Source organism: Myotis nattereri, assembly GCF_964212035.1.
Source record: "Myotis nattereri genome assembly, chromosome: 17".
Taxonomy (NCBI): Eukaryota; Metazoa; Chordata; class Mammalia; order Chiroptera; family Vespertilionidae; genus Myotis; species Myotis nattereri.
In genome coordinates, this window is record NC_138092.1 from 9,789,670 (window position 1) to 9,811,968 (window position 22,299).

The 22,299-nt window shown below is 42.3% G+C and overlaps 2 protein-coding genes across 5 annotated transcripts in view; one reads left to right on the forward strand and one right to left on the reverse strand.

Moving 5' to 3' along the window:
• Positions 1-698: 698 nt before the first annotated feature.
• On the reverse strand, positions 699-18,873 carry MTERF3 (mitochondrial transcription termination factor 3). 2 transcript variants are annotated; one of them, XM_081111727.1, is made up of 9 exons: positions 18,763-18,873; positions 18,112-18,139; positions 16,479-16,821; positions 15,054-15,206; positions 10,602-10,791; positions 4,815-4,962; positions 4,186-4,257; positions 2,476-2,637; positions 699-979 (listed from the first exon to the last, which is right to left on the reverse strand). In XM_081111727.1, exons 3-9 carry the CDS (start codon positions 16,804-16,806, stop codon positions 785-787), a joined length of 1,248 nt encoding a protein of 415 aa, XP_080967853.1. In that variant the 5' UTR covers positions 16,807-16,821; positions 18,112-18,139; positions 18,763-18,873; the 3' UTR covers positions 699-784. The 2 variants fall into 2 exon arrangements, with proteins under 2 accessions (XP_080967853.1, XP_080967854.1); XM_081111728.1 differs by lacking the exon at positions 18,763-18,873 and having other exon boundaries at positions 18,112-18,372.
• A 312-nt stretch (positions 18,874-19,185) lies between these two features.
• The window catches only part of PTDSS1 (phosphatidylserine synthase 1), a 48,953-nt gene continuing 45,839 nt past the window's right edge, over positions 19,186-22,299 (forward strand). The window contains exon 1 of one of the 3 annotated variants that reach the window (XM_081111721.1): positions 19,186-19,474. In XM_081111721.1, coding sequence (XP_080967847.1) covers positions 19,296-19,474 — 179 coding nt within the window. In that variant the 5' untranslated portion in view covers positions 19,186-19,295. The remainder of the gene's footprint in view (positions 19,475-22,299) is intronic. The other 2 variants (XM_081111722.1, XM_081111720.1) reach the window with 2 other exon arrangements.

Below are 22,299 nucleotides of genomic sequence, written 5' to 3' on the forward strand. Positions count from 1 at the left end.
TGACATCTACTTTCCTTCAAACTGCATTCCTCCCTATGCTTTTTCCTTTTCCTGATTATCAGTAGCCACCTGTGGGCAACTCTGAGTATCTGTGTTTGGGAAGACAACACTGTAAATAGTCCAAAATTGCATGTTTTGTAGCATTAGGTGAGTAGTAGATATTAGATAATATAGTATGCTCCAGAAATTCATTTAACATTTCAAAGAAAATACATATGTTTTGTGATAAAGCCACTTGAAAACCTCTATGACTGCCCCAGCCGGCGTGGCTCAGTGGCTGAGCTTCGACCTATGAACCAGGAGGTCACGGTTTGATTCCAGGTCAGGGCACATGCCTGAGCTGGGGGCTCATTCCCCAGTAGGGAGTGTGCAGGAGGCAGGTGATCAATGATTCTCTCTCATCTTTGATGTTTCTCTTACTCCCTCTCCTCTCTGGAAAAAAAAAAAGTTTAAAAAAATAAAAGCCCTGTGACTTTAAGAGGAAAATCCTCCACTTCTCATCTTCACCAGAAATGGCAACACCAGCCTATATATAGCAAAACCGGCTGTTTCTCTAAGCTCACTATATTGTGAGTTTTCTCCTTCCCCAGAAGGAAGGAAATGGTTGAGTCAAAGAATTAAGTCACTAGGAACTTTTAAGATCTACCAGAAGTGTACTCAAATTTATAATATCAAGAAATTGTGTCCAATATCAATTGAGGTTCAAGGCATTTCTTTTGAAGTATATTAATTTATTAATACATACTTTTATTTTACATGATTACATTTTAACATTCATCAAAAACTAAAGAGTTTTTAAGAATTTTTCAAAGTCCTGTACTGAGGCTTTGGCAAGATCTTCACAAAATATTTCATCAGGTACTGATACCAATTTGTCCAAAGAGATGTAGTTATCTTTTGCTGGATCATACTGTGCTCTTCCTAAATAGGCCAGAAATGAATGTCTTTCTTGGACTTTAAACAACCTTGCATTAAATACCTACAAAAGAAAAAGAGTTTTAAAAAATTATGCACTGAAAGATGAACTATTAAAATGTTTATATGGCTAAAAATGTTAATAGGCTAACAAATGTAAAGTATTGACCACATGCTCAGTAAACCTGATAAATGCCCAAGGTTTATAGCTTCCACTAAGGAATTATGATTAAAAAGGGACTCAAAACCAGGGGTCCTCAAACTACGGCCCTTGGGCCACATGCAAATACAAATATTGCATTTGTTCCCATTTTGTTTTTTTACTTCAAAATAAGATATGTGCGGTGTGCATAGGAATTTGTTCACAGTTTTTTTTTAAACTATAGTCCGGCTCTCCAACGGTCTGAGGGACAGTGAACTGGCCCCCTGTTTAAAAAGTTTGAGGACCCCTGCTCAAAACTTACAAACAGAACAATTATAAAAAAAATTAAGGGCTACATTGTAGTCAAAGAACACTGACTAATCAATCCAGAGACAGGAAAATTTCATTCTGTTAATGATCCATTAAAATATCAGGGAGTAAAAAAAAAAAAAAAAAAAAACTTGGCCTGAGAATTACTGATTCCCTGTTCCCTGATGTGGACTCCAGCTCTGCCTCATAGAAGTGCAGAGGGAGTGGGGAAAGAAAGTTTTATGGAATCCTGAATATAACCAAAAGTGTACCAAATCTTTCCTTAGCGAGATATTTCCTCATGTCATTATCCTTTACCATCCACCATCCTGCTCTGAAATGACAAACTAACCATACCTATTAAGTTATAATTGTTTCCCATGTTACTTAATCATAAAACTGCTGTGCCAACAATAACTGTTATTTGCTTGAGACAATTAGTTTCACACCAGAATTATAAATGTATCTGTCAAAAATTGAGTCTATATCAGTTTCCTCACAGCCTATTTTCAGTTAATGTATTTTTCCATTGATAAGTTTTGTTTTGTTTTCCCAGCACTACCACCCAGACCACTAGGAGTCTAAGAGTCCCAATACTGTAGCAACAGTTCTACGACTGGGGTTTCAAGAATCTAGAGTTTGGGGAGACTCAAATCTATGTGTGTATGTTTTTATTTTTAAATGTATTTTTATTGATTTCAGAGAGAAAGTGAGAGGGAGAGAGAAAAAGAAACATCAGTGATGAGAGAGAATCACTGATTGGCTGCCTCCTGCACACCCCACACTGGGGATGGAGCCTGAAACCTGGGTGTGTGCCCTTGACTGGAATTGAACCCAGGACCTTCAGTCCCCAGGCTTATGCTCTATCCACTGAGCCCAATCAGCTAGGGCTCAAAGTGCTTTTTGAGCCTTTGCTCCAAAGTGTTATCTTGATAAAAAGATGGGCAAAAGAAATGTGACTTTCAGACAACCCTCAGCACCAGACTGCATTTGGTCCAGTTCCTTCACAAACAGCAAGGCATTGTCACAGCGAGCAGCGTGATGCTGGAGTGCTGGAGAGCGGCGGCAGACGGAGGGCAAGGACGGCTCTCCAGAGCTGTGCGCATTACCTGCGGGAACCTGACAATGATGTGGTGGGGAATGCTCATCACATTGTGCACAAAATCAAACGTCTCCGTAAGTTTCCTTTTATTCGCAGTTAACATCTTTGGGGTTTTGGTGATCATATGTTGAATTTCGTTACGTTTAAAACCTAGTTCAAGACGATAAACCTAAAAGAAAGTAGAGTTGCTATAAATCATGAATAGAAAGTTATCTTGGTACTATGCTAGAGGGCACATTGATTCTTTTAATATTTAAAATAAGGACAGTAAATTCTGGAGACAGCTATGCCAATGCCCTCATGAGATCGTAGCCTCCTACTTCTGGGGTAACCTGAATTTCAAATCCCTCTCCTGAGAATGAGCTGCTCACAGCATGGGCGGGTCCCAAAGGAGCTCTCATAATTACGGACAGAATGACAGTGGCTTGGGAGACCCGGTCAGGTTGTCGTTTTGGGCCCTGCCATACAGCAGTAAGATTTTCAAAGTGCTTTTTGAGCCTCTGCTCCCAAGTGTGATCTGAAACATTACATGTCAAAATTCCAGACAGAGATGAAAAAACTACACACCCAAACGTGGGTTTGGTCTTCTATGTGCAGCCTGAGCGCCCCCACCAGTCCCCGGCTTGTATCACTCCGCACACTCTCCCCTCTAGACTGGAAGCTCCATGAGAGCAGGGCCTCCCCCCAGCACAGTGTGGGGGCAGGTGCTCAACAACTTTTACAACTGAATATAAAACACTGTGAGCACCTCAGAAAACACTGTGAGGCCTTAGGTAATAATCCTATATAATAAAAGGGTAATATGCAAATTAACCATCACTCCATCACAAAGATGGCAGCGCCCAGTCCTCTCAGCCACACCAGAGTCCCCCAGTCCTGGGGGGGGGGGGGGGGAGAAGGGGGGAGGGGAGGGGGTGGCGGCTGCTGAGAGTGGGCAGCGTGAGAGACCTGGCGGAATGCTTACTTTGTTGCTGCGCCCAGCTCGGGCCGGACCCCCAGAGCCAGAGCAACACGGACAGGGACAAGGGGGCTGGCCCGCAGCCTCCGCAGTGCAGGTCCCTCCCGGCTCCCGTGGGCATCGGCAGCTCGCTTCTGCCTCCCCTGGAAGCAGCGCGGCTCCCACTGGCTCCCACAGAAGCGGTGGGCGGCCTACTGGGTGCAATATCGCACGATGGGCTACTAGTTTCAAATATTACTACAGCTTTGTATATATACTAACTCGTCAGCTGCCCTTGGCTCTATGCTATTCGCTGGGAGAAAAACGGTGAAGAATGTCTGGTATGTTCCATGTAAGTTCAAGTTCTGAAAAAATCTCATTGGCACAGGTGTGAGGAGAGCCATGTGCTGGCCACTGCTCTCCCCACAGAAGCCTTCTGGATCCAGTCTCCAAAACTCATCTCCCACCTGTGCCACACAGACAAAGACCCTCGTACTGGCAACGGAAGCAGTTTCCAGGGACCACCCACATACCTAGGATTACAGGCATCTGTGTCTGCAAGGTGACTTACTCATGTAACACCTGGTGAACATGTGAAAACATCATCACCTAAAACAAATAGCTTGCTAGATATTTATCATTTCCTATTTTCATCTTTTTAGAAAGAACCTCATTTATAACAGTTTTCTTTAAGATGACAATAGGAAAATCTATCCTCTTCAGAGGACTTAAACACTTCAAGAAAGAAGCTGATTTTTCAAAAGCTTAAAATCATCCTACCTTCATATTTTCTTTCACGGGCTCCAGACTTCCAGTTAGTAACCTTGGGAGACGAACTACCAGATCTCTAGTCTGCAGTTATAAAACAGTCTATCATTACTATACGTGCAACTAGTTTGGGAAACCAAAGCAATCAAGAAAATACAAAACTAAAAATTCTAAAATGACCCACAGAAAAAGGCTAAGAACCGCATAAATACATAAATGTAAAACTGTTTGAGGAAAAAAACATACTAAAAACAAAACTTAAGGTAACAATTTGATGGAATATTATAAAATAATACAGCTACATGTTTAAGCTAGCAGGTTTCTTCATTCATAGCTGTTAGAAATATGAGATTTAACAATTACTAAATATAGCTGACATGGAAATATAAAAATTCTCCACCCCCCTTTTTAAAAATATATTTTTATTGATTTCAGATAGGCAGGGAGAGGGAGAGTGAGATAGAAACATCAATGATGAGAGATAATCATTGATCAGCTGCCTCCTGCATGCCCCCTACTGGGGATCGAGCCCACAACCGGGCATGTGCCCTTGACCAGAATTGAAACCGGGACCCTTCAGTCCGCAGGCCGATGCTCTATCCACTGAGCCAAACCAGCTAGGGCTCTCCCCTTTGCTTTACCTTTTTCACACTAAGTTCAAGTTCTTTCTGAAAAAATCCCAGTCTGTTATCCAGTCTTTCCACTGAAAAATTCAGCAAAAATGGCGCCTTCCTGACCATCTGTGCGATGTCTGCCTTACTGAAACTTTTTGACTGTAGATAAGCCACTCTAAAGAAACACAAATACACATACATGATAAACATCTACTAGCGATGCTACTTTCCAAAATAATTACTGTTTTTAAAGACTTCCATACCCCCCAAAATAAAATAAAATAATAAAAAAATCCCATCTATAATAACAAAAGTGTAATATGCTAATTAGACCGGACAGCTGAACGACCTTCTGGACATCCTTCCAGACGACCTTCTGGATGTCCTTCCGGATAAAGCCAGGGCTGTGAGGGCTGAGTTCCTTGCACGAATTTCGTGCATTGGGCCTCTAAGTCTACAATAATGGCCCAAATATGGTTAAATTAAGCATCCATCCTACTCTAGAATGGTCCCCATTTACAGTTAAAAGCAGGAATTACCATTTTAGTTAATCTAACTTATTTTGTTAGTTGGTAGAAAAAAAAAGAAATGGATTCTGTTTAAGAATTTTTTTGGGGTCTAAGAATAGAAAATACACAAATTAAGAAAATAGATTCAGAATTCTTTTTAGAAAGAAAGACTCTTAAGTATGAGATGAAATTTATTTTAGTATCTCAGAGAAACTGAAAGGAATTTTAGTGCATTTACTAAGTATGTATTTTCATAATTAATTTTTACTGTAGTTTTTCAATATGTATTTTGTTAACAATGAAGACATTTCCTGCTAAATTTCTGGAAACCAAAATAAGGTAGTGAAATATAGAAAGTCTGACTATAAAATAACAGTATTGATTTTTAAAAATCTATAAACAGAGTAAAAGTCAGTGTTATTACTATAGTAAATGTCTAAAATATATCAGGACATTATCTTGTTTAATTCTTACCAGGAAAAAAAAACAACAACAAAAAAACCCCCACACAAACCTTGTGAACCAGATAAAATGTCCATATTACATTTGAAAACACATAGATCCAGAGAAATTAAATAACTTACAAAACTACCAGTTACTTAGTGGCAAATTGAGATTTCAACTAAGTTGTATGCCTCCCTTTAACACTTACAATATTTCTATACCATGTATCAGACATTATATTTTACTAGAGGCCCGATGAACGAAATTCATGCAAGGGTAGGCCTTCCTTCCCCCGGCTGCCGGCTTCGCAGCCCCAGTTTTGTGGCCCAGCTTCATGGCCCCGCCCCCCGCCCGCACCTGCCTTGGCCTGGTGCTGCCCATGTCTGCATCCACACACTCCCAGGTCCCCAGTTCTGCAGAGTGCCCCAATCAATCGCCCTGCAGAAGGTGGCCTGGGCCTCCCTCTTTTGGGCGACCGCGGACCCCCCCCCCACCCTGATTGATTGCCCCGCCAGCCATTGGCCTGGGCCTCCATCTGCAGGGTGATCGTGGGGTGATGGCGAGGCCCCTGGAACAATCGCATTGCACTGGCCTTGGCTGGCCTGGCACCAGTGCGTGCCATAGCGTGGTCGGCCGTTCGGTCGATTTGCATATTACGCTTTTATTATAGATATTCAAATGACTGTTACTTCGGAAAACATTTACATGTCACAAGGAAGAACACATTTTCTTATATAAAAGAATGCTTACCAAAAAAAGATGAAATATAGACATATGAAAAATGCTCCAAATATTTGATGTTCAAAGCATCATTTCAAAAACAATAAGGCATTATTTTTATCTATAAAATGAACTGAAATCATAAAGTTTGGTAACACCATTTTAGTGAGGATAATAGGGCAATCGGCACTCTGTACAATGTTGGTGGGAGTATAAATTGGACAACAACCACCTACACAAGGGACAATTTGTCAACGCCTATTAAAATGACAAACCCACACATCCTTTGACCTATAATCCCCCCACCCATTTCTAGAGATCTTTCCTATAGATGTGCACCAATACGTGTGGAACAATGTCTATACAAGGAGAGTCACTGCTACTCATTGAAATAGTAAAGACCACAAACAACCACCATGTTTACAAGTAAGGGACTACATAGACTCAAAGTATGAACTACACGAGGGATAAAAAAATAGGAAGCACCAATATCAAACTATCTACAACATACTAGTATAGCTAACGTAAGAAAGTGGGGTGCAGAATCTATACTAATAAAAGTTTAATACGCAAATCAACCGAACGGCTGAACAGCGGAACGACCGTCCAGACCCAGACGACCTTCCAGATGAAGCCAGGGCTGGGAGGGCAGAGGCAACTGGGGCTGCAAAGGCCTACTCTTGCACGAATTTCGTGCATGGGGCCTCTAGTAGTATGTATAAATGTTACCAGTTGTATGTATGTGTGCTCATGTGTATGCATGTACAAAGAAATGCATATATGCTTGTGTACAGTAGAACATTCTTAGCAGGTTGAACAACAAACTTGATAATAGTAGCTGCCTCCATGGATGGCTTTTAGAAGGACGATGAGGGACAGGAGTAAGTAGGCAGAAAGGAGGGTTACTTTTTTTTTCCACCGTTCATTTGGTGCTTTAGTTGGTATGACACTTGGCTGAATTATTCATATGTAGACTTTTCTTTATACATTATATGGCAATGTATACTGATCTGATCCATCTAGTACACAAAATAAGATCCTTCAGGATAGTTATGCACAGGACATTTAATATTCAGTCTGTACATTGGATCCCAGGATGTGGTGGATCAGAGAAAAAAGTGTTGGCTGAGGCATGCTGGGTAAAGGAACCACAGTTATATAACACAGTGAACACACATCTACTTTGCAAGGCAACTGTAGTGTGTGCAACACTGGCGCTTTGAGGAAGTGGGACTGTTTCGCACTAACCAGTGTAGGACGACAAAAGACAAGCACCATCCGCATCAGGATACAGATGTTGGGTTTTACGAACCACTCCTATTTCTGTATTTAGGAAACAAATGTTTTTAGTCAAGAGATCAGATAAAAAGGACAATAGGTACAATCTCCGACTAAAATCCTGCTGCAGCCTAGACAGTGAGGTGGTAGGACATTAGGAGACTTTAAGACTGCAGCTCCCCTGGGTCCCCCAGTGTGTCTGCACTCTTCTTCAAACGGGCCCCTTCCTCAGGCGTCAGGGTCACCTTTACAACATCTGAGGTGCCACTCTGTCCCAAGATGCAAGGAACACCGTAGAAGACGTTTGCTTTTATTCCACACAGATCCTTAATCATGGTGGAAGTTGGACGCACCTGCCTAAGATTCTTCACTATGCTTGCAGCCAGATCTGCCACAAATAGTCCAATGGCCCAGCATGTGTAGCCTTTCAGTTTGGCCACCAAGGGGGATTACTCTTTGTTTGTGTGGCAGTAAAAGAATCAATATCCGATTAAAATATCAAAACTGTTGTCTACATTGTGATAATTTTATCAATAAAATATTATACATATAAGGCACAAATAGAAAAAAATAATTAAATGCAGATTCACTTGAAAATTCTTATAAAGTATCAAATAACATTTTACATATTTAAAATTTTCTTCATTAAAAAGAAAAGTATATGAAATCAGTGCTTTTAGAAATTCTAGAAAATAAGAATCCTGTACATAAACCAAAGCCAGAAGCTAAGTTCAATTAAATAGTTTCTTTTTCATTGTACACCCTTTGAGTACATGTGGATAAATTACTGATTAAAATACTCAAATTACGCCGAAACCGGTTTGGCTCAGTGGATAGAGTGTCGGCCTGCGGACTGAAGGGTCCCAGGTTCGATTCCGGTCGAGGGCATGTACCTGGGTTGCGGGCACATCCCCAGTGGGAGATGTGCAGGAGGCAGCTGATTGATGTTTCTCTCTCATCGATGTTTCTAACTCTCTATCTCTCTCCCTTCCTCTCTGTAAAATATCAATAAAATATATTTAAAAAAAAATAAAAATAAAATACTCAAATTAATTTAAAAAATGCTCCACAGTTTAATTTATCAGCCAGGTTTTAGGAACCACTCAACTACCATCTGTATGAGAATACGCCTTAGTTGTTAGGAGCATGTGTAACAAACTCCTTTTACACTTCAGTTTCTTTCATAGAATTAGAAGAGGCAGTACAGCCAGGTCTAGTAGCCAGGACTCTGGAGTTAGACTGAGTTTGAATCCAAGGCCTGCCACTAGCTACATAACCTTGAGCATATTATTTAACCTCTCTGTGCCTCCCCTATAAAATGAGGCCTTTATAATAGTACTACAGTAGGAAGTACTGTAAGGGCAAGTAGGTTTTTGAATGGAAAGAAAATAGTGTTCCAGACAGCAAGGAGGAGATGTGGGTATGTCAGACTGAGTTTCCTAGAGTCATTCTTTCCCACCTCTGTACTGTAATGAAATCCCATGAAGGGAGAGAGCGTGACTGTCTTACATGACTGAAGTCTAGCCCAGTGCTTTGCTTTATAATAAGGGCTCAAGTTGTTCAATATAAGGAATGTGCTGTTCTGTTTTTTCCTAGTGCAAAAAAAGACCGTCAAACTATGAAGGTTAAGGAACTGCAAAGCTCTCTGAAATGTGGCGAGACCAACACCAGAGTGAGAAGAGTCTGGGGGAGAAGACTGGAGGCAGACCAGCGAGGAGACTGCTGCAGTAATCGTGGTGCTAAATGATGAAGACCTGAGGTAAAGCATTCGCAGTGAAGATTAAGAGAAACGCAGTGACTGACTGGAGAGATATAAACAGGTAAAATCGACAGAGCGAGGTGACTTATTGGATGTGGATGCTAAAAGAGTGGCCCAAGTTAATACCAGCATTTCTGACTGGGGCAGCAGGTAACAGCGCTCCATTCAGCGAACCTGGGAGGACAGGGAGTCCCTGAGGTGAGAGGTGGGGGTGCTGATGAATTCAACGTGTGAATTACAACAGGGGCTTTGTTCTCTATGGTGTTCCCAGTGCCTAGCAGAATCGTTATCCCATAGGTCAGTGATGGCGAACCTATGACACGCGTGTCAGAGGTGACACCGAACTCATTTTTTTTGGTTGATTTTTCTTTGTTAAATGGCATTTAAATATATAACATAAATATCAAAAATATAAGTCTTTGTTTTATTATGGTTGCAAAGATCAAAAAATTTCTATATGTGACATGGCACCAGAGTTAAGTTAGGGTTTTTAAAAATGCTGACAGGCCGAGCTCAAAAGGTTCGCCTTCACTGCTCTAGATCAATACTACCTCACTGTATTCATATCACAGATTCAGTAAATTCTTTGGATGTTGAAGGAAGCACAAAGGTGTTTATAGAAATGGTAATGAAAGACAAAAAAAGGAACTAAAATAGCTAACTTATGAGAACGATTAAGCAAATGATATAACAATCTGCCAAGAGAATGTCAAATGTTTACCTTCAAAAACTAGCTAGTAAAGAACACACAAATTCAGGCTTTCTTAACTTTAAATGTACTCTCAGATAATCCTGACATTTGTTAATGGATTTAAAAGAAAACCTATTCCAGTTTCCAAAGAGAAACAGTTAAGTACTGACTCAGCAAGAAGTTTTTATGTTTGATGTTTTTGTTTTCAGATAAAAATAAGAATGGGCTGTTGAATTAAAAAAAAAAACTGTTTTAGAGAGATTCTTAATTTTGATCAAAGTCCAAACAAAACAATAACATTCATGTTCATTATCTCGGTTGATTTTTGTGCAGCTGAGACTTAAAAAAACAACACATATATTTCCTTTAGAATCACTTCGTGGGTTATGTGGGAATCATTCTAAAAACCCTACCTGGTCTTAAGATTTTCAAGGTCTTCCGAGAAAATAGCATAATTTTTCGTCAGGAATGCTCCCAGCTGGCTATCCTCTATCCCCAGATCTTTAAGGAACAGGAGTACTTGGTTAATGTCTTTTTCGAAATCCAGTCTCAGAAGGAGATTGGCAGCTTCTGGGTGTTTCTCTATCTTGGATAAGTCCACTCCTGTAATAAATACAAACACTGAAGAGAACTGCTTAACTCAGCCATTAAACTTCAGACACAGACGTTTAAGAAATTAGTGATGGGAAATCAACAACCTATCCAAAGGAGAACTGACAAAGGCCAATAGAAACTTCAAAGTATTTTCAACTAAATTGGTTGCAGAAATAAAAATAAATAAAAATGAAAACACAGTATTTATTTCAAAGTCATATGTAGAGGAAAACTGTATTTGGAGCTAAATTACCACTCCGAGGTGATCTAAGTAAAGCACACAAGGACAGGAGAGAAAGAGTAAAAAGGAGCAATATCAAGGTGTTATTTCAAATCCTTCTTTGGTTATGGATATAATTAGGTGTCAGCATTAATTAGGCAGAGAATCAAAGTAACCTGTAATTCAAAATTCTCATTAAAACCGAGCACTTGATTCTCTCATTTTTTTCCTTTTATGTGATTTTAAAAAATAAACATGAATACGAAAGGCCTATTCCTTACTTTAGAATAAACATTTAAGGATAATGTAAAACCCTAATTTTAGATTCAAATGTAATATTCATTAACATATTTCATCAGGTTAAAAATAACTCAAACTGATTTATAGATGCAACTTTGCAATCTAAAATACAAAAGCAATGAAATAAAAACATTCTTTCTTTAATGGTATCTACAAATAGAAAAATTATTATTTGATATTTTTAGATCCATATTCTAAACTCAAATTTCTGGGTATTAATCAGGTATTGACATAAGATGGTTGAAAGCAGAAAAAGACTATAGACACACACACAGAATGAAGACCAGAAAAAGAGCCAGGATGAATTAAAAATCTGGCCTACAGTAACAGTGGCATTCAAATCAAAAGGGGAAAACTATTCAGTAGAATACAATGGGACCACTTGGAAAAAATTAAGAATTCCTTCTGTATCTGATTTGAAAATTAATTTCATATAGATATAAACCTAAAGTATACCAACTTTAAAACTACTAGAAGAAAACACAGAATTTAAAAAATAATATTAAGTTTGACTACATAAAAGTACAAAACCTATGTATAGCTTTCTGTATGGTAATATTTGCATAGAAAATGGTTGATAATGAGGGTTACCTTTGGAAAAGTGGAACTGACAATGTAGAGGTGTTAAGAGCTCTTTCTTTTGTAATATTTGCACTTTTAACAACTCGATACAATTTTTTGCAATTTAAAATATTAAGTTAAAAAATGAAATTTTTGAATGGACAGTTAAATTAGAAACCAGTTTCAAAAATCTGTGCAAAACGGGGGAAGGGATGCTTTAAAAATAACATAAAGGGTTCAGACTTCAAATGTAACTGAATATTACAGCTTACATTTGCTAAAGTGCCTTGCTCAGCATGAGCTGTCACATCCTGACTATGCTGAAACAAAAATCCTGAAAAGCTGCTTTTTTCCAGCAAACCGAGAGCTGAATCTCATCAGGAGGGCACACTGCTGTCAGCACAAATCATGGGCTTACAATTTCATTAACTTGAAAAATAGTCATGAATGCCTACTATGGACCAGGCCCTTCCGGTAGGTTCTGGGGATATATAAAATGAATAATAAAGAATGACTCTAACTTCTAGGTGACCACAGTCTAAGTTGGCTTTATCCCATCATTTCAGTAACTACAAACATTACTGCTGTGTTTGGTTAGTGTTACACATATTTATTTGCTGTATCCATCAGGGTGTGGCAGGCAAAAAAAATTGCCCTAGAAAGTTCAAATGACAACAACTTTAATGGAGAGACTCTAGACCAGGGGTCCTCAAACTACGGCCCGCAGGCCACATGCAAATACAAATATTGTATTTGTTCCCATTTTGTTTTTTTACTTCAAAATAAGATATGTGCAGTGTGCATAGGAATTTGTTGATAGTTTTTTTTTTTAAACTATAGTCCGGCCCTCCAACGGTCCGAGGGACAGTGAACTGGCCCCCTGTTTAAAAAGTTTGAGGACCCCTGATGTAGACAGTGGTGTGAGCAGAATTAAGAGAAGAAATGAGGGCACCCCTAGAGCTAAAGACACAGGGAGAAAAAGTATTACCCAAATGCAAAGGGAGCTGGAAGCAATTAAGGAAGGGTTTCTCGGTAGGAGCTGTTGTCATGGAGGAGACAGTTACATGACGCAGAGCAGGGAGGCAACAGGAAAAAAATACTCCTACCTGCCTCCCTCTCCGCCTGCAGGTGCCTCCCACTGGGCTCAAGCAGCCCAGAAGCCAGCTGACAAAGGAGCCCTCGTGCACAGACGTTAGCCTCCTGGGATGGAGAACAGGCAGAGAAAGGCAGAAAACACATCTGGGAAGCAAACAGAGAAGTAGATCACTAGGTCCTCAGAAATACTGCCTGACAAGCCAGTCATGGTTCCTCTACAGTACTGTCATTTACGTTACCTCTTAGGTGTGCATCTCAAGTACATATCAGCATACGGATGAAGGAATGCCTGACATATTCCACAGCTCTAGGTGTACTGTAGTTATCTGAAGGTAGGGACCCTGTTATTTTATCTTGTGTTACCCAGAGCACCGATCACAAGGCTGGGAAAGCTGTTCTAAGAGGAAGGACACTGGCTCCCCTGCTTGCAGCAGAAGCCATCTTCCTCTCCCCTTTGAACCCACACATCGCTTTATTTGTGCCCCTCATACGGGACTTACCACTTTCATCCTTCATTCTAGCTATTCGTATGTGTGTATTTAGGTGCTTGTGAATTCTTGAAGCTTCTTGAGAACATGGCCATTCCCTAAACATTTAGGCACTTGCCCAAGGACATGAGTCAACAATCGCAATGTTATTAGTGCTGGGATCGAAGCAAGGAGGGGGTGAGCCCAGAGAAAGGCCACTCTGTTTGGAAGGTCAGAGAAGATATTTCAGAAGTTACATGAACTTGAATTAAGTTCTCCAGTTGCCCAAGATGACCAACCAAAGGAAGGGTGGCAAGCAGCGAAGCTAAAAGATCAGTGGGGGACCAGGAAGAACTTCGAAGCCATGGGAAAGCTTCAAAGGATTTCAAATAGGTTACTGACAGTCGGATTTGCATTTTAGACAGAGCACTAACCTTAGAGAGATTATCAGGGCAATATTGCTGATGAGAAGACTATCAAGTTAGGAAGCTCCTAACTTTTCAATGAAAAGTGAGGACCTAAACTAGATGGATCTGAGATAATCCCTTACCTTCCTCTCAATCCTCCAGGAGAAAGAAGGTTCATCATCTGGGAAAATCAAGTAAGAGAAGTGCCAGACCCATAGACGATGGAAAAAGCAGAAGGCTGCAGTAAGGTGCTAGACCAGCCGTGGGCAAACTATGGCCCGCGGGCCGGATCTGGCCCGTTTGAAATGAATAAAACTAAAAAAAAAAAAAAAAGACCGTACCCTTTTATGGAATGATGTTTACTTTGAATTTATATTAGTTCACACAAACACTCCATCCATGCTTTTGTTCCGGCCCTCCGGTCCAGTTTAAGAACCCATTGTGGCCCTCGAGTCAAAAAGTTTGCCCACCCCTGTGCTAGACTGAAAACAAGAGGACTAGGTAAGAGCTCGCAGATCCCTCGGGTGCCTTCAACTACCCAAATCCAAGCGCATCCTATGTCAAGAGCTCAGATACTTATGGAGCAGTCCTAGAGAGAACCCATCACATCCAGGGGGACAGTCGGCTGCAGGGGGAAGGTCGGGGTAGTGGGGAAATGGAACAAGTACATCATCTGTAGGGATAACTGTAGGAAAAACTGTCCTGAGAGGCCACAGGAAGGTGTGGGAAAATGTGGCCCGAGGGACAAAGAAAACTAATAAAAAACAAGACAATTATTACTCATGGAAAAATGAAAAGTTTTACAGGAAGGAAAATAATCATAATACACTTCCTGGAGAGCAGTGAGGAATATTTATGGTCATTATGTAAGCACTGACTAAAGACTCATCTAAAACTTGTTACTATAACTATATTGGAAGAACTGACGGGAACAGGGGGAATATGAGATCAACTGATGTCTGAAACGAATGAGCCAAACAGCAGCACTGTACCAGTAAGTAACTACAAAAACATTTAGGGTTAATACCCACAGAAAGAGCTACAGAAGTGGACCCTCTGGGGAGGGGGATGCCATGTCAGGAAGGATGAAGCAGGAGTAGTTTTCACTAGAAGCCATCCACACAGTTTGACTTCTGCTCATGTGTATGTACTACTGTGATAGATTATAAATGCTGGATTTAAACCAAGTAAAAAGAAATGAAGAGTACACTCGAGACTTACCTAGAAGCACTAACTTCTGCAGAGTCTCCGAATGATCCACATAGTCTCGAAGTGTGAATGAATCGGGGGGCAAAGGAGGGTCTGCAATAATCCGAACAGCCTCCTGCTCAGAAATTGGCTGCAATGGAGACAATGGAGGCACATCGTCCAGGCCTGTGAAACCAGCCATGGAAAGAGAGAAGCAAGTCAGCTCTCCAATCTGTACACTTGAAACTGTTTCTACAACCACCACCTGCATTCTAGCTATTCTTATGTGTGCATTTAAATGCCTGGCTTCCCTAGTTGGCTTATTTATAAATCTTGGGATCATTGCAAGATTAAACATCTAAGAAGTACAAATATTTTCTATCTTCTGATAGGAAAGGTTAAGATCATTTAGAAATCAATTACTCTTCCTCCAAGATAAGAAATTTCTTGGTAAATTTCTATTCCATAAAGATGGGTCCTTCCCCTTTCCTTTACTTTTAATCAACAATTAAGTGACTCTCTCTAGTACACTGTTGATTCTGAGGTTTTAGTCTTAAACGATTATGGAAGATACTGGAAACTATAACCTACCTAAGAAATAAGGACTGATTTTTTTTTTTCTTTTTGCCTCTAACCACCACTTTCTAATTTCTTATAGCCAGTCTCTCCTCCTGGCCTCCCAAATCTCCTCCCCTTCTTGTCTTTCAAATTCTACTTAACCTAATATCTCATTTGCAGTGAAATATTCTTGCATAGAAACATTCCTAGACTAGGAATAGCAGGAGGGAGAAGACTAAAGAGTGACACAAGGGAGCTTTTGGGGATGATATAACTTGTATTGGTTGAGTGTGGTAGTCATTACATAACTAAACGTGTATGTTAAAATTCATAGAACTAGCCCTAACTTGTTTGGCTCAGTGGATAGAGCGTTGGCCTGTGGACTGAAGGGTCCCAGGTTCAATTCCGGTCAAGGGCATGTACCTTGGTTGCAGGCACATCCCCAGTAGGGGGCGTGCAGGAGGCAGCTGATTGATGTTTCTCTCTCATCGATGTTTCTAACTCTCTATCCCTCTCCCTTCTTCTCTGTAAAAAAAACCAATAAAATATATTTAAAAAATGTATATAAAAAAAATCATAGAACTATATACCCAAAAAAGGATACATTTTTATTGATATAAATCATACCCTAATAAATCTAATTACCTGAAAAAAATTTTCGGATCTAAATAATGTAGAAAGCAAATGCTGTATATAGAGCTATAAAGTAATTTTATACATATCACCCTACAAACATTTTATCTTAGTAAAATAGAGGCAAAGTAGAAGTAAATAGAACTGGCAATGTTATTTTTCTTGCCTGGTACGAAATATGACTTGCAATAGGCTAAGACTATAAACAGGTAGCTTATTCAATCTACTAGTGGGGCAAAAGGGACTTTTCTGAAAGTTCAGAATTACCTTCTAGAGACAGCTCAGAATCAAAGGTGGGTATCTCTTGTGACTGCTCATTCACGGAAGGAAGCATAGTGCTTTGGGCAGAATTAATCTCTTGCCCACTTGATTTGGTAAACTGGGAACTATTATTCCATTTGGAGGAAGTCCTGTAGGTCTTAAATCCCCACTGGAGAAAGCAATTGTCAGAGGACATCTGAGGCTGAGCAGAAAGTCCATGCAACCATGTTTGTCCTGGTCTCTGAAAATGGTTTCTGAGTTGTGCAGCAGTAATTAAGCTGCTCCGTTTAATTGCGTTGAACCATCTGGGTATCTGTTGGGCCGACAGGGCCATTTTTCTTAAAGTGGCCTGCAAAGGATATATGAATAACCATTAAAAAAATAGAAACGTGCCCTAACTGGTTTGGCTCAGTGGATAGAGCATCGGCCTGCGGACTGAAGGGTCCCAGGTTCGATTCTGGTCAAGGGCATGTACCTTGGTTGCGGGCACATCCCCAGTGGGAGGTGTGCAGGAGGCAGCTGGTCGATGTTTCTCTCTCATCGATATTTCTAGCTCTCTGTCCCTCTCCCTTCCTCTCTGTAAAAAATCAATTAAAAAAATAGAAACGTACTTTATTTAAATGTTTAAAACAATATTCAAACAACCAAAAGATAAACTGAAAACTATTTTCTCAAATTAAAGGGTCTTTAATAACTTTAGATGAATAAAGTAGTCAGATGTTTCTTAAAGACAAGTAAAAAACAAGGCAGTCTCATTTCCAAACCAAAAGACAGGATCTAATAAAGTTATGCTTTGCAATTTAAAAACAAAATGACTGGTGTAAGAAAAATATTTAAAACAAAAATCTGTGAACATTCAAATTACAGCTGAACCCAACAATCCCTGTTAATTTAATAATTTAAAGGAAGTAAAGTGATGCAATTTAAGTGTTCTTGAAATTTGGTTTGTAGGACATTTAAGTAACAGATTGCTCATCAAAACAACACTGAATTATTCAAATGTATTTTACGTATATACAGCTGACCCTTGAACACCATGGGAGTTAAGGGTACCATGCCCCACCACCTGTAGTCAAAAATCCAGGTATTGCTTTGACTTCTTCAAAACTTAACTAATAGCCGACTATTGAACAGAAGAAGCCTTATCAATAACATAATGAGTTGATAAACATTTAGTATGCTATATGTACTATGTACTGTACTCTTACAATAAAGTAAACTAGACAAATGAAAATATTAAGAAAATCGTAAGGAAGAAAAAATATCTACAGGACGGTATTTATCAATATTGTAAGTTTACTTGATAAACTGAAAGTACCTACATATCAACACTGTCTGATATGATACGAAACACTGTAGATGTTATACGTATTATTAACACTAGACACGAAAGATAAAAAGATAACGTGAAAAAGAAATTTGCACTTATTAACAGGTATAACGATTCATGCATTAACAATAAAGCACCATTATAATTGCTTCATGGTTATCGAGATGCCTCGTGTAATGGATATGATTGCTTTGACATAACCTATACACTAATGAAAAATGGTTATGAAATTTTCAGGGCATACAATATGATCCATATTCATAATATAGTGTTGAAAACATCGTTACATTCTTGAAAATAACCACTTACCTATGATAGTATGCAGTTTCTACAAGTACTGGAGGGGAAGGGGAGGGGGAGACAGAAAGAGAGAGACTTTATGGTAAGGTAATTCTTTGAAAGCAATGTTATAAAACAGTAAGAAAACTAACACATTAATTTTAAATTAAATATCATCCACCTTATGGCTATGTAAGGCTAGGCTATTCGCTTCCCTACAAGTCTCACAAATGATGTTCTACACGATGAATACTTTGTCTTAAATGAATCATTACTATTCTAGAAGGTTGCTTCTTGCTTCATCCTCAGGACTAAACACGGTTGCTTATTTCAGACACAGCTGTTACTCACAAGGGAATTGAACAAAATCAGTTTTGTCAAATTCTGTTTGTAGGAAAAAAGAAAAGAAAAGCCTTAAAAAAAAGTCAAAATTCCCACCTAGTGTGGCTCAGTGGTTGAGCTTCCGCAGACAGACAGACAGACAGCCACTACACTTCCCCGCCCTCCGCAAAGCGGGCTAATGAGCGTGGTCTGGGTCCCAACAGCCACGGGCAGAAACAAAACAAACCCCCTCGATTGGGCCGCGAAGACCCCAAAAGGCCCCGAGGTCAGGACCAGGACGAGTGCGGACGCCAACCCCGGCCGGGGCAGCGCCCTCGCGCCCCACCGGCTTCGCTTTACCTGCGGCGAGGCCTGGCCAGCCCAGCGGTTCGGTTCGCGGAGACGGTCCCGGCGGCCGGGCGAGCGTTCGGGTCCCACCACCCCGAGCCCAGCTCGGCCGGCGCAGGACCCGCACCGGCGCCGCCGCGCCCACGTGGGCTGCGCGGGAGTGGGCGAGACCATCCGGGCGGGAGCGCGGGGGGGGAGGGCGCGGCTCGCGGCGCAGAGAGCGGGCCGGAGCCCACAGCGCCCCGTCTCCCGCTCGCCACTCCCCTCGGCCTCGGCCCCCGGAAGGCGAGGACACCGACCGTGCACGGAGGTGCCGGGCCCGCGGCGCCAGCCGGGACACGATCGGCGGCGCCCCCCGCCCGCGGCCGCGTTGGCGGCGCCGACCCCGCCCTCCGGCGCCCGTCCTTCCTCCGCTCTCGGCGGGCCCTCGGCGCCAGACCCGGCCGCGCCGTCCGGCCTCCCTCGCGCTGCGGCTCGTCACCTCCGGGGTCCCAGCCTCCCAGGGCCGGGGCCGCCGCCGCCGCGGCAGGACGGGGAGGCGGGCCATGGCGTCCTGCGTGGGGAGCAGGACCCTGAGCAAGGACGATGTGAACTACAAGATGCATTTCCGGATGATCAACGAGCAGCAAGTGGAGGACATCACCATCGACTTCTTCTACCGGCCGCACACCATCACCCTGCTCAGCTTCACCATCGTCAGCCTCATGTACTTCGCCTTCACCAGGTGCGTTGGGCCCGGCCGCGCGGGGGGCGCGCCCTGGGGCGGAGGGAAGGGGCGGGAGGCGGCGGCGGGAGCGCGGCCCGGGGGGGCGCCGGGAGGGGAAGCGGAGGGAAGCGGGCCGGCTGCCCCTCGCGCGCTCGCCGCCCACGCAGCTCCTCCACCGGCCGGGTGTCGGGGCCGCACACCCTCCCCTTGCAGCCCCGGCACCGGCGCGCTCCGCGACCCCGGCCCCCACCCCAGCCCTGTCCCTCCCACCTCCTCGGACGGCGCCTCGGGCGACCCCGGAACCCTCGCGGGGTTCGCACGCTGCCCGTCTCCTGCCGCGCTCGGCATCGCTCCCCACTCCCATCACGACACCGGCCCCCTCCTCTCCAGCCCGCGCCTCCACCAGCGCAATCGCATGAATCATCTCGATGCACCACTTCCAGGACATGGCACTGCACCCCGAAAACACCGCGGCCCACCGCGTCTCCACGTACCAGGCCCAGGCCCAGGCCCCAACCGGCCCCCTTCCCGCGGAGCTCCTCGGGGTTGGGCACTCCCCGCCCTGCAAAAAAAAACACAAAAAAACGCACATGCGAGGTGCGCCGCACCTCCCGTGTGCACGGTACACATCAGCTAGCACAGCCCGTCTGCAGCCCCAAGCACGACCCTCTATCGCTCCAACACAGCCTGTCGGCACAGATCACTGTGGACCTTCTCCTTCCAGCACAGCCAGTCCCCATCACCACCGGTGTCCGAGGCTGCACAGACACAATGCACCGTTAATCACCTAACATGCTTGCTGAATTAGATATTGTCAAGCAGGTGTAACGACCCCGGGGCACAGTAAATGCTGTGGAAATGTTAAAACACATAAGCCTCACACAGTATAGCACAACTCTTATCTCCCTGAACACACACACACACACACACACACACACACACACACTCTCACTTGGCACTTCCAATAGCCACACCTATGCATAGTGGCTGCTCAGCCCAATTCTTGACATTTTGTCAGGAACATATGGCCCCTCAGCCCCAACCCAGGGAACTGATGCATCCGTAGTTCATAAGGACACACAACCCATGGGTCCAACTTACCAAAATTTGTATCTTCTAAGCAAACCTCTTTAAAGAAAGGCAAGGCATACTTACCACACACCATTGTGGCTTACAAGACCAACCCAAAGAAATGTGGTTTTGGAGAGAGATGGTTTTTATATGTGTGTGTGTGTGTGTGTGTGTATAAATTGATTTTAGAGAGGAAGGGAGCAGGAGAGAGAGATAGAAACATCAGAGATGAGAGAGAATCTTTGATCAGCTGGCTCCTGCACACCCTACACTGGGTGGGAATGGAACCATGACCTCCTGGTTCTTAGGGCGTTACTCAACCACTGAGCCACACGGGCCGGGCAAAAACTGTGTTCTCAAGTTACTTAACCTTTCTCTAAGCCCCAGGATTCACACCTGTAAAATGGGGATAAAATTCACACCTCCTATGGGGTTATCAAGGCTGAATGAATATGTGTGAATGTGCTTAGCAGAGTGTCTGGTGCAGGATGCACAGTTCATGTCAGTTACTTCTCTTCCAACATTTGAATCCAACAATTGATGGTTCTCAGTCTAGGTCAGCAGAAAATGTGCAGTGTTCACAAGCTTCGGGAGAACTGGCATTTTGTGGGCATGGGGTATTTTGTAAGAATGCTCACTGCCTGGCTGGTGTGGCTCAGGTGATTGGAGCATTCTCCTGGGCGCTGAGAGGTGGCGGGTTTGATTTCTGGTCAGGGCACACACCCAGGTTTCGGGTTCCATATCCCGTTGGGGCATGTACAGGAGGCAACTGATGGGTGTTTCTCTCTCATAGCCGCATTTCTCTCTGTCTTCCTCTCTCTGTCTCTCTCTTTCTCTCTCCTCTCTTTCTCCCCACTCCTCCCTTTCTCTCTCTAAATTCAATTTAAAAAAAGGAGAATGCTGAATGTATTACGACATGGGACAGCATTGAACAACAAAGAATTAATTGTCCTCTACACACACCCATGTGTGTACGTGTGTGTGTATAGGCAACACAAGCGCCAATGGTACCTCCCTTGGGAATCATTGCAGATTTTCATAAAACTAATACTCTCTTTCCACATTATACTTGTGCTTTACTGCCATCATTCGTTTGACTCTTGGTTTTTATTTTGAGAAGTGTTTCTTTGCATGAATCTACCAAAAGCTTTAAAGCATATGATTGAAGATGCAGCTACTGTTATTGTAATATCTTCTGCTAATGCTGTGCTGTGGGGCAAGACCAGACCTTCCCACAGTGTCCAATCTCTCCCTGTCCCTGCCCCTCTAAAATCAATGTGCCCAGGAGCACATTTCTAGCTTTGGAGAGAAATCTGTCTTGTCCTAATTATGGTTACCCTCAAATATTTCATCTTGTTAACTGATTTTACAACTGAATAGCTTCGTGGCCACTTAATTTTGCCAAGCTTCAGTTTCCTTATCTGTGTGTAAAAACCAAAAAAATAAAAACCTAGTAATACTTCAGGATTGTCTGTCATGAGGGTTCAATTATTTTTTATTTTATTTTATTTTTAGGTAATCTGTGTTTAGCACAGTGCAAATAGTAAGTGCCCAATATTAGCTGCTGTTATCATTAAATCATTTTGTTGTATGCTAATACCTTCTAATTTTTTTTTTCCTTCGGTGACTGAGGATGTAGTATGCTCTCCGGTTGAGAAAAAGGATAAAGGCATGGGAAAAATGGACATTGCTTTGCTTAGATAATACACCTGCCTGTTTCATTTTAACTTCATCTCATATGTGGGTTGGCAATTATATATTTTTTTTTAAAT